This window comes from Syzygium oleosum, unplaced genomic scaffold (genome assembly GCF_021117445.2).
Source record: "Syzygium oleosum isolate NSW1041296 unplaced genomic scaffold, Sole_v2.1 Sole_v2.05, whole genome shotgun sequence".
In the NCBI taxonomy this organism is placed as follows: domain Eukaryota; kingdom Viridiplantae; phylum Streptophyta; class Magnoliopsida; order Myrtales; family Myrtaceae; genus Syzygium; species Syzygium oleosum.
Genome location: NW_026607489.1, coordinates 12,002,641 through 12,015,404, shown reverse-complemented (window position 1 = coordinate 12,015,404; position 12,764 = coordinate 12,002,641). Strand labels below are relative to the sequence as shown.

Below are 12,764 nucleotides of genomic sequence, written 5' to 3'. Positions count from 1 at the left end.
GTTGCATGGGAGCCATATATATATATCTTGATGAACTCGATCTGTTTTCTGGTACGGAAATTTCCCTAGATTGTAGGAAGTTAATTGTTTTTTTTTTTACAACCTTCAAAGAAAGTATCTGTTGAGGCCTTCGGCAGTTTCTCTTGCTTTTAAGTTTCTCATGCGAAGATAAGCATGCCATTTTTGTTGTTTTCGCACCAACATAAGAAGTTCGATAAATTATATCCAATTTGTTCCCCATTTTGTATCCCAATTCGAATAATAACACAAATGGTACGAAATATGTAAATTGAAGAATAGAAAAGATTCTCCTTTTTCTATGAATCCAATCCTAAACCGACGCGCCTGTGCAATGTCCTCTCATCTCTTGCATACGGTGCGTTTAGATTCCAAATTCCATTGTTCATCTGTCTCCAGTTTTTATACTTATTTAAATTTGTTCGTTTGGAAGGTTGGGGAGGGGGGGTGGGTTGCTTATTCATGTCTTGAAACATTTTTTTTATTTATTTATTACTTAAATTTCTTAATCACCAGAATAAGCAGACTTTCGAGAGCCCTCGAACTTGTCAGTTGCGACACGTAAATAAAAAAACAATCTATTCCACTCTGTTTTCTACGACACAAGAAGGGAAAATAAAAACTAAGTTGTTCTCTGTGCATATCAGCAATTTTTTAGCATATTGCGATAAGTTTCATCATGCAGTACTGCATGCTAGTTATTTCTTAACCAGCCTTGGGTGACTGTAACAGCAATAACACTGAGGTCCTCCATCTATCACAAGCATGCCCCACTCTAGGCCTCCGAAATAGAATCACACGGCACGATGAATAGTTACAGCTTATCGCGATTTATGTGATTCGATACAACCATGTGTTGTGTTCTTGAAGAAGTTATATACATCATTACCATTATCCTGAGATAGATCAATCTGTGCACAGAGATTCCTTTGCCACTGCAGCACCCTCCCAGATCATTTCACGGGACCCGGCAAACGAGTTGAGCATTCAACTTCGCCCCGGCATTTACATGTCCTGAGAAGAAGGGATTGATCTCCCAAGCAAGAAATCCACTTCTCAATAGTGCAGCAACGGTGAATCATCTGATGCGTCGCAAGAGAACCTCTTTGCAAAGTTAATTTCTTGCTACCCGTGCCAAGTCAAATACACCTCTATGCGAGGAGGCCTTGTTTCATCGTAAGTCTGATGAGAACACATGGCAGTTGGCACATTCACAGGCAGCTCCCTTATGCAAATTCTTGAGCTACTTAAAACTCGGGGTCCTTGGTTCTAGCTGTCTCTGTCAGATTGCGAAAGCCCACCGCTCTCGCTAATCTCACTTTTACAGAGGGGGCATGAAGCATTGATCTTTAGCCATTTATCAATGCACTCGACGTGGAAGACATGGTGACAAGGTAGCTCTTTTAGTTCATCGTTATCTGCATATCTTGACAAGCAAATACAGCAAACCTGCACGAATACAATGGCAACATCACTTTTGTCTGCTTGAAGATAATTATCATGCCTAGCTGCCGATCGTAAGCATTTGCCACTTGCCGCTATCGTGATAATTTCACCATGTTAAGGAACAGATAAGCAAATGTGAGGCGAGGCATTTCTTTTAAGGACATGAAATCAAATGCTAGTCCTAGATTATAGGTCAAAATTCAGCAGGAGGGTACTGTAACTCCAGAATTGGAATGGATGGAGAAGAGCAGGTATTAAGCTTACTGCATCTTCCCCCGACAAGAAACGCTCCTTTTCTGTCCCTGCAGCCAAGACCCCACCTTCACTTCCTCCTGGGTTAAAATCCCCACCATCAGTATTTGTGTCTCTTTTCACCTTGAATTTGTAGATTGGAAGAGCACTGATGCATTCTGAAGTGGCTCCTCTTGTCTGCGAAAAGTCTTCTCGGATGCCCAGAACAGACATTATGCAAGGTAGGCAGCAACAAATTGTTGCACAAAGTATAAAAGGCATGGCATACCCAATACAGCTAAAAGTTAGAAATACTATACATAACCTGCAAAAGGGCCATAACACATACGTGATCAAGCACAGCAATTACATGTATAGACAGAACAGAACGGTGTCGCTATGAATCGGTACCTATACAGTTTCGGAGCATCAGAAGGTGAAGAGTGACCTCCAAAAATCCACACGTTGCCGACAACAAACCATACAGCGAAAAAACAGTCTAAGGCCATCTTGAAATGGTCCACCAGTCCACTAAGTCTGCAAAAAAGAAATTAGCTCTTGATTCCATCTAGCATAGATAGTACAGAAGAGGATGTTCCGAATGATGCCAATAATATCCCACAACGTGCAAAATGAAATCCAATTTGAATAGATGAGAAGCAATCATCAACCCATGAGCGTTATAAGAAATAAAACCCCAATTGAACTTTACCGTGGACTCAGAGTGTCTGCAATTTGGCCATTCCATGAAGCCGATTCTTCAGAATGTTGATTGCCCTCATCTGTGGACTGAGTGACAGAGATGGCTGTATAAGATCTAGGCTCCGATTGACTGCTATGAGAAGTCCCTCGATGGTATCGATTGGACTCCTGATCACTACCACGATTGCGAGAACGATAACGCCAGTAAAGAACAGGCAGCGTTGCCATGCAACCAGATGCATAACCCACAACCCATGCAAATAGTGGAGCCTCCGGATTTTCATGTCTCGACAATGACAACACCACTATGGATGCTATAATTTGACCCACGGTGACAACTACCTCGACTGAAATCCATAGTCCAGAACTCAATGGACTTCTGGGATGCTGGTGGTAATCATCACCTCTTCTTGTGCTTGAGGAATTCGTGGAGTTCAATCTGTGTGATGAATTGACAGTAGTTTGATCTGCAGGGGCTGGAACGCTAGGCAAAAGTTCATCCTCATCCTCTGTCGAGTCTACCCTGCGTTGCTGATCATCACGAGATGAAGTCAATGAGGTGTCACCATTTCTCTCTACATCAATTATGTGCTGATGACCACTATTACTCTCCACTTGTTCCATTAGCAAAGGATACCGATCTATCTGGCTATCTCTGTGTCGTTCGGGAGCTCCAACATCCATCTAAGTTGACCCAAAGACAAACCTATATGGCAGGAGCGTCCAACATTGTAAGTCAAATAACTCACGAGCTTCCTGTCTTATTGAACTTGCTTCAATGAATAATAGCTCCAAAAATACATATAAATATTTTAACATCTTTCAACAGAACTCCCGACACTCGGCATCAGTAAATCTTGACAAATTAACCGATCATCGAGCTACTATTCTTGGAACCCTCCAGAGTAGGAGCAATACAATTCATTACCACGAGCTCAAATTACTCAGAAAACAGCAATTAAAGAAGAACAGCAATCACAGAGTTAAAAGAAACACACTAAAACCTAATGCTAGCACCATGTGAAACCTAAGATCCGGTCGGAGACCCGCCAGAGGTCCAAGATGCGTCCTAAAAATTCACTAGGGAAGTTTACAACACTAGGGAACCAGACTAAAAAAATCAAGAACCGGTAGCTCACGAAACCCCCTGATCCCTACAAAATTCACGCTAACCCACGAAACTGCACGGCAAATCAACATCTGGGTCAGCCCCAGAACGCAACGAGTCACCAGCCAAAAGCTCAAACCGATCGCAGAAGCGGAATTCGCAAATCAAGATTCGATGCGCATCATCAGTCGGTCATATCGTTTCCAAGAAAAAGCTACCCGTCAAGGATCACGAACGGCCCAGCGATCCCCAAGATTCGCATTCGACCCAAGACGGAAGAAGGAGAGAGCAAAACAAGCAGCTCAGAGCGAAGTGAACTGAGAAGATCGAGCGACGGGGCTTCCACAAACCTCGAATTCTCACATATCTCACAGCAAATATGACGTCAGCTCCCCTGTTCAGAGCGAGAGAGAGCGAGAGACATGATCAAGGCACGAGGTGTAGCGGTGACCGAGGGACATCTGGTCCGCTGGATTAGAAGGATGGACGGCCACGGACGTCCGACCAGCCCCCGTCTGATCCCCGTGGATTAAGGCGTAAGCCTTTTTGGTTGAAGTACATGTCGCGACTTAGTGAAAGGACTAAGTTAAACATGTATAAAAAGTTCAGAAATCATATTGAATAAATTAAAAGTTCAGGAATCACATTGTACGTTTGATTAAAGTTCAGTGACCATATTAAACAAATAAAAAATTCAGGGACCACACTGCATGTTGGGCCAAATTTTAAGACTATTTGGTTATTTTCTCAATTAATTAATTCATATAAAAATAATAATGAAAAGAGAGAAATTGAAGTGGTGGAAATTTTTGGTAGTTATATGACTATATATGATTGCGATAATAATTCTTCTTTGACATTAAAATGTTGTATATCTAAAACACGAAATCGAGATTATTTTAGAGATACAAGAGGGGAGTGGTTAAACCAAAAGGGGTCACGCTTCCTTTTTGTTTAGCAATGACTAGTTTTTTCTTATGCGCTATGCACGAGGTCGATTTGAGATGATTTAGTAGAGAACATGGATATGAATTTCAAAGGTGAGGGTATGCGCTCATAAAAATAGAATGTGTTTAGGTAACTGCTTGGGGAGATCGGATTTTAATTCGAGGTACGGGTAATTGTTATTTTATCAAATGGACATATAAAAATGGAATAATGGGCACTGATAAGTCAACCACCATGAGGAAGACAGAGATCATTCTCTGCTTTCATAGCCTTTGAATAATTCAAATTGAGTGAGGGGCTTGAAGATTTGGAATGTGGCTGTCAAGAGTTAGATATGCTTTATGAGTGGTGGGTTTTGCAGCCACAACATTACCTGATTGAATTGTTCTTCATTTAGTCAAATTCAATTCACGGCACGTAAGGTCACATGCACGTAAGGTCACATGTTATGTAGTCTTTTCATCATCACGTCCTTTTTACTCGGGAAACAGGATCCGTTTGATCCCATAATCGGTTCTATGGATCGATTATCCTGGCCATCGATTACTCGGACTGCTCCTTTTGATTTTGGTTCTTCACCAGAACTATAGCTTATGAATGAAAACAGGATCGACTGATTGGTCAGACGCTTGGTGCGAATGTAATGGATACTGTTAAGAGAATAGTTGATTTAGTAGGAATTGAGGAGAGAGGAGGGAAAAGAAGGAAGAGAGGTAGGAACAGAATTGTAATAGCTTACTCTTTAGTGTAATCTAATGGCCCTTTAAATAGCCGAGTACACATATGAATATCAATTATAAATGGAAACTAATTAATGGCTATCCTTATAGATAGAAACTAATTGATGGCTATCCTTATTAATGTTGATTACTATCCCCGTCATAAATGGAATGCGATTCTCCTTAGCCTTGTTTAGGCATGGTCTTGCGCCGTGAATATACTTGCAATCCTTGGGACGTAACATTCCTTCCCCCATAGAGAGACGACTTGTCCTCAAGTTGAATATTATCCAAGAGGTGCTCATCCTCCCAACTGGAGTTGTCGGGCGCGAGGTCCTGCCACTGAACTAACACTTGTGAGACCGGCTTAGAATCCTTCATAATAACTCGTTGACCCAAAATTGCTAGTGGCTTGTGAATGGGTTGGTGATCAACAACTGCCTCTGGGAGTGGGTGCACTCTAGTGGAGTGTGAAGCCATATACGGTTTGAGTAGTGAACAATGAAAAACTGGGTGTATGCGACTAGAAGCTGGCAAGGAAAGTCGATAAGCCACTTGTCCCACGCGTTCCTCCACAGGGAACGGACCATAGTAGCGAAGTCCAAGCTTGTGGGCGGAGTCTTTGCGAGCCGACAGCTGGCGATAAGGATGAAGACGAAGAAGCACCATGTCGCCTGGTTTGAAAGAAATATCAGTGCGGTGCTTATCTACTTGGGTTTTCATGACCGCCTGAGCTTTGGATAAATTGGCACGTGACTGAGACAAGATTATATCACGTGAGCGCAAGTCATGATCGACTGCTTCGACAGCACTAGTGCCTACACAATAGGCCAAGAGAGAGGGAGGTTTTCTACCGAATGTCACCTCGAAGGGCGTCATACCCGTAGAAGCCTGGAACGTGGTGTTGTAGTGGTACTCCGCCCAACTAAGTATCTTGGACCACTTGGAGGGTTGATCATGAACAAATGAACGAAGGAACTGTTCAGTGCAGCGATTGACACGCTCCATTTGTCCGTTCGATTGCGGGTGGTAAGCGGATGAGAAATGCAGCTTTGTTCCCTGGAGTTTAAACAACTCCTTCCAAAAGGCACTCTGAAAAATGGGGTCACGGTTGGAAATAATGGAGTGAGGTATGCCGTGTAGCTTTCCCACTGTAGTCCAGAAAACTTGGGCCACCTTGGTGGCAGAGTAACGTGGTGGCAAAGAAGCGAGGTGGGCCCCCTTGGAAAAACAATCAACGACCACTAATATGGCCGTATACCCAGCAGATAGTGGTAAATGTGTGATGAAATCCATAGAGAGATCGGTCCATAATGAGTCGGGTAGAGCAATGGGTTGAAGTAACCCGTAGGGGTGATGGTTGGTGGGTTTGCCCTTTTGGCAAACATTGCATGCTTGGACGAACTTGGCTATGTCCTTGCGCATGCCGTCCCACTGAAAATGCGCAGAGATGCGTTGTAAGGTCCTTTGTACCCCAGAGTGGCCACCATGTAAGCTGGAGTGATAATCTGACAAAAGGAAGGGCACAAGGGAGGAGTCCGCCGGCAAGAACAAGCGGCCACGGTGACGGAGCAAACCTGATGAGTAAGACCACCCGGGGCTGGGAGTCAGGTGCACGCTGGAGATCGTCAATGATGCTCTTTGTACGCTGGTTTAGCAGCAACTCGGCACGAAGGATGTCAAGGTCAGTATTCACGGGACGGGATATGTCACGCCCCGTACCCCACGAAACACGAACATCCCACGCAAAGGTCGATTTGTTTGCGACGTCCCAGGAAGCGTAGTCGACCCAACTCCCAACACAGAGCATAAGGCACATGCGGAAGCGATAATTAAAACACCCGTACAAAACAATACATGACCAAGGGTAGCAGGAACGTCGAACAAGTCAAAGCCTAATAATCAAGACTTGTATTGAACTTCAAAACATATACAATGTCCACTATACACCAATACAAATCACCAAACAAAAGCGGGTCGACGGCCACTACTAACAAAATCCCTAAGTGGCCAAGGGAGCAGTCTAAGGTGGGGCTATAATTAAAAAGGGTTACTGGCCCGACCTAAAAGAGGCTAAGGTTGATCCTAGGAAACTTAATCGGGATCAGATCCTGATGACTCGGACTCAGCCTCGATTATCTCATCCTCCGAATCCATCTGCTCGACCTCGCCAACCTGTTCGGGTTCCTGCTTTATGGGCTCCGGATTCTCATATGGATCGGATACACCAGGCAACCTCTATCAGGAGTCTGAAAAACGGGGTTTAAACAACTATGAGACGAATCTCAGTGAGTAGGCCTCCTAAACCGAAACTAGGCTAACATGCACCTCCCGACAAGCAAATCAACACAACAACGGACAAAAATGTCAATCAAATGACTTAGGCCCTTGAGCCCGGATCGCTTACCTTGTTGACCCTGCAGGTTAGGTATTTTGTATAAAACACGGCACATGCGCGACACACTGGTCACACGTACGCCACACACATGCTCATGCTCATGAACTGCCTCAAACAATGCACTCTGGCATGCGGCTCATTTTAGCAATTTTATAAATTGACCCGAAGGCCACGACCTGAAGGCCAATAAATATTCCGACCCGAAGGTCACGACCCGAAGGCCCGCAACACTCCGCGGCCCGCGCAGAAGCACATATGGCCCAGTGTCTCTAGCCCGCGTAAAACGCCTCAGGCGCAACACCGATCTTCTTAATCATCCGGACGAACCGGGCATCGTCCCGCATAAACGCATCAGGACGGCACGACCCGAAGGCCACGACCCGAAGGCCTTAAGTGATCACACGGCACACTGCCAATTTTATCTGAGCCCCGCGTAAACGCATTTGGGCATTTAGGGTGATCACACATGCTCATTCTCTGCACACAAAATGCGTAGCCATGCAAATTCCCGCACTCGGGTAATCACACGATGCATAATGAGCACCAATTTCAAATACGGGCATGCACTTCCATAATACCAATATATTCAATTGTGCCATAACATAATCAATCAGCATTTCATTGGCATGCCCAATTTCAATTAAACATAATTCAGCACAGCACCCAATTCACAACATTGGTGCACACAAAAACTTGCGCAATCAAGACCCACTAATATCATATCAATCTTGGCAAACAAATATACACACGTGTCACCACACAATGGAACCCAATCAAGTACCAAATTGCCACTGAATCGCTTAATTCGGACCATTCATGGCAAGAATCCGATTAACCTCAACTTAGTCCATTTTAATCAAATTCGGATCCAAAGAGGACAGCCACTAATCAGTCCGAGAGAGAGAAAAACCGGAAATATACAAAATCGGGTTCAAACTGGGCAGTTGCACAGTGACAGAAATCCATTTGAAATAAATGGTAAATAAATTCCAAAAATTATGAAATTTGGATATGTTGTACAAAACATCTCGATGAACATCTTCCGTGACGAACTAGAAACCCAGTTCTAACCGTAAACACCTCGTTTTGACACTCAAAGTCGGACAAAATCCGATTCGCTCGGACAGCCCCTCAGGCCATCAAAATATAACTTATTCAGTATCCAAATCATTTTGGAAAGTCTTGAAATTTTTATATGTTATAGCCACAAATGTCCCCAACAATTTTTATGAAGGAAGTATTTTGAAAATAGGCCTGGAAAAATTTATAAAAATTCGAACAGACCAGAAGGTCGGGTGAACAGTAAATCGGGCAGTTTTGTTTCGGTCCAAAGATGGACTTCCGAATGGCCTCAAATGATTTCCAAAAATTCCCAAATTAAAGTATGTTATACTTAAAGATGTTGGGAACAACTTTTATGAAGAATACTTCTTCAGATTCGGCCCACAATGATCATAAAAAAATAACAAAGTACAGAGGTACAGTAAAATCAGTAATCCGAGAATCATTAAACTTGCACCATTAAGCAAATCCAGCTCATACACCCTCTAAACCAAGTCTCCACAGCCTTAAAACTATCCCTAAATCATCACCTTAAGCCCTTAAAATCACCACATCATCAGCCCAAATCAGCCTCCACTAATTAACCCCTAAAACTTGTCCAAAGTACACATAATCCTAATTAAGGGTTAGGATTTCCACTTACACTAACTGAGCTCCACATTAGGCTAGCCGACGGGAAATGAGCGGCCAATCACCGATGAGCGATGAAATCGGCGGCGGCGTTCCGGTGGCGTCTACGGCGGCTAGAACGGCGGACCGGCGAGTCCTTCACGCCTGCGGTCTCGGCTTGGCTGGTCCGGCGTTCCTTGGCCGAACGAAACAGAGAGAGACGAGAAGGAGAGATGGGACAATGGGGTGACGGTTCCGGCGAGGCGCTCATGGCGAGAGACGACGAGGGAGAGAGAGATTTTCGGAAGAGAGGGGGAGGGGATCGGCCGAATGGGGGAGGGGAGGAGAGAGAAAGGGAGATGGTTGGGGGAGAGAGAAATGGGTCAAAGTGGGCTTATGGTCAAAAAGGTGGTGCCACGTGTCGCGATCCTAGCCCTTGGACTATTTTGCCCTTTGATCCAATGGCCATTAATCACTCCCATCCAATAATTGATGGGCCTTTTGGTAATTCAATAATTCTAATAATTATCCACAATGAAGTCCCCAAAATCCTCAAAATTCAGAACTCCAAAAATAGGCCACATGGGCATTTTCGTAATTTTCCGGTCCCGGGTCGAAATTCCATTTTTCGATATTACCGACCCCAAATATGATTGGCCACTCAAAAATGACGTCGGCCTCGCAAAATAATCGCAAACACCCATAAAATTTCGACATCGAAGTTCGGATCCAATTTGGCGATCAAAATTGCTCAATTCAGAATTTTAGAGCCTCTCACTGACGGGTGGCTATTTAGGGGTTACGCGTATCGACCTAGAGTCACTCGAGTCGTGACGGATTCGATTACCGGGAGAACGCAAGGAATTATTGGTTATTCCAGGGGTTACGATCGTTCGGTTCAAGTTCGGGATTTGTTCGCCACTCGTACTCTCAGTCGAGCGGAATCACCCGCGATCCGATTGTACGTCGTTGGCCAAACCAAATCCGTCACTTTCCTAAGATCGGCCCACACTGGCCCAAAATACTTCCCTGTCGTTTCTCGGAATTAGTGCCCGATTCGCGATCGGGTCCCCGGTCCACGTACCGTTTTCCTAATTAGCCTTTCCCATTGGTCAGTATCCCGCGAGGGGCCAGCTCCGGGCGAGACGTACTAAAATCAGATGAGAAATAATATCCACTTCGTTGGATCCCGGAAATGGCTCGAAATTCAGGATGTTACAGGATAATGTTAAAAGTGCACTCTCCTGATTATCGTCATCATAAACCCTTGACAGGGCATCTGCCACTGCGTTTTTCTTGCCCGGCTTGTACTCGATAGAGTAGTTAAAGCCGACCAATTTCGAGAGGAACTGCTGTTGTTCTGGTGTCTAGATGGTTTGCTTAAGAAGATGGTGCAGCGGCCTATGATCTGTCTGGATAATGAAGTGAGCGCCGAGCAGATATTGACGCCACTTCTGAACGGCGGACTGTATTGCGAACAACTCACGCACATAAGTTGACTTGCTGCGCATGATGGGAGAAAGTTTGCGACTGTAGAAGGCCAGCGGGTGTTCAGACTGCATCAATACTGTGCCAATTCCTACGCCGATGGCATCAGTCTGCACAACAAAGGGAATGGAAAAATCAGGTAGTGCCAATACCGGGGCATGACTCAAAGCTTCCTTGAGGGAGTTGAAGGCATGCTCGGTTTGTGCGCACCATGCGAATCCGTTCTTGGTGAGGAGGTTCGTGAGGGCGATGGCTAACGTCGTGTAGTGGCGGATGAAACGACGATAATAGCTGGTCAACCCCAAGAAGCCGCGAACCTGCTTGGGCGTTGTTGGGAGTGGCCAGCCTCGAACAGCTTCAAGCTTGGCAGGATCAGCGAAGACACAATGCGCTGAAACAATATGTCCAAGGAATTCGACAGTGGGTGTGGCGAAGCTGCACTTCGAGTGTTTGATTGCCAGGTGGTGGTGGCGTAGAGTGGCAAATACTTGTTGGAGATGATCAAGATAAAAGGCCAAATCCTTGCTATAAACAAGAATATCGTCGAAGAATATAACAACGAAACAACGAAGAAACGGTTGGAATACCTCATTCATTAACGCCTGAAAGGTGGATGGTGTGTTGGTGAGTCCAAAGGGCATTACCAGGAACTCGAAGTGGCTGTGGTGAGTTCTGAAGGCTGTTTTGTGAATGTCGGAGGGATCCATCCGAATATGATGATATCCGGAGCGCAAATCCAATTTGGAGAAAATGACAGCGTCGTGCAATTCGTCCAATAGCTCATCAACCGTTGGAATGGGGAATTGATCTCGAATAGTGGCGGCATTAAGCTCCCTGTAATCGACGCAGAAGCGCCAAGAGCCGTCCTTCTTTTTGACCAGGAGGACCGGCGAACTAAAGGCCGAGCGATTAGGGCGAATGATTCCATCCCGGAGGAGCTTCGTGACTAGGCGTTCAATCTCATGTTTTTGGTGGTGTGGATAACGGTAAGGTCGGACATTGACCGCCTCGGTGCCTGTTTTGAGGGGAATGCGGTGGTCGACATCACACGCCGGTGGAAGGCCGGTTGGTTGGGCAAATAGGTCGTCGTACTCCGCAAGAAGGGTTTGTACTGACAGCGAAATGTTAGCATCCACATCTGTTGGAGGTTGGTCTGATGAAGAGACGGATAAGCACATGTAGCCTGCGCTTATGCCGTCAGCCGCCATGAGTTTGAAAAGGCCCGAGGATGAGACCGAGAGTGCGCACAGAAAGGGGTCACCTTGCAGCTGCACTGGTTGGCCATGGTGCTGGAATTCCATTGTCATGTTGGCGTGGTCTGTTATGACTGACCCCAAAGTTTCTAGCCATTGGACGAACAAAACAATATCAGTGCCCTGCAGGTCAAGAATAAACTAGTCCATGGTAAATAAATGGGTCTGAAGTAGTACGTGCACATCGCGACATATGGACGTGCATCGTAGGGTATCACCATTGCCTACCAACACCTGGAAGGGAGTGATCGGCGACAGCGGTAGGGCAAGGAACTTGGACATGCGCGTAGAGAGGAAGTTATGTGTGCTTCCTCCATCAACCAGTACTTGAACCGACTAACCTCGCACTGTTCCCGTCATGCGCATGGATTTGGCCGAACGTTGGCCCAGGAGAGCATTGAGGCTGACTTCGGGTTCAGGTAGAGCAGTTTGGATGGCCTCACTTTCGATTGGCAGCGAGACGTCGTCCGAGTCATCAAAGCCTCCAAATATAAAAGGGTCGGACACCCTTTACAATAATGTCCGCGGACAAATTTTTCGTCACAGTTGAAGTATAGACCTTTGTCACGTCGTACTTGCATCTCTTTTGCGGATAGATGTTTAACGGGAAGCCGTGGAAGCGATGGTTGTGCGGTTGCAGATGCGGACAGTTGGGGTGATGCGAAAGGGCGCGGGGAAAACGACCGGTTGCGCAGCTCGCTGAACTGGGCCTCGTACATGTGTGCTAATGCGAAGGCATCGTGCAAGTCCACTGGGCGGTGAGCTTGGACGGCCATGCGCAC

At 45.5% G+C, this 12,764-nt stretch overlaps 1 protein-coding gene across 2 annotated transcripts; it reads right to left on the bottom strand.

Annotated features, from left to right (window-relative positions):
* Positions 1–807: 807 nt before the first annotated feature.
* Positions 808–4,006, bottom strand: LOC115678380 (E3 ubiquitin-protein ligase At1g63170). Of its 2 annotated transcripts, XM_030601755.2 has the most exons (5): positions 3,724–4,006; positions 2,408–3,103; positions 2,107–2,232; positions 1,729–2,020; positions 808–1,467 (listed from the first exon to the last, which is right to left on the bottom strand). In XM_030601755.2, exons 2-5 carry the CDS (start codon positions 3,079–3,081, stop codon positions 1,288–1,290), a joined length of 1,272 nt encoding a protein of 423 aa, XP_030457615.1. In that variant the 5' UTR covers positions 3,082–3,103; positions 3,724–4,006; the 3' UTR covers positions 808–1,287. The 2 variants fall into 2 exon arrangements, with proteins under 2 accessions (XP_030457615.1, XP_056167391.1); XM_056311416.1 differs by having other exon boundaries at positions 2,408–4,006.
* Between the last annotated feature and the right edge of the window lie 8,758 nt (positions 4,007–12,764).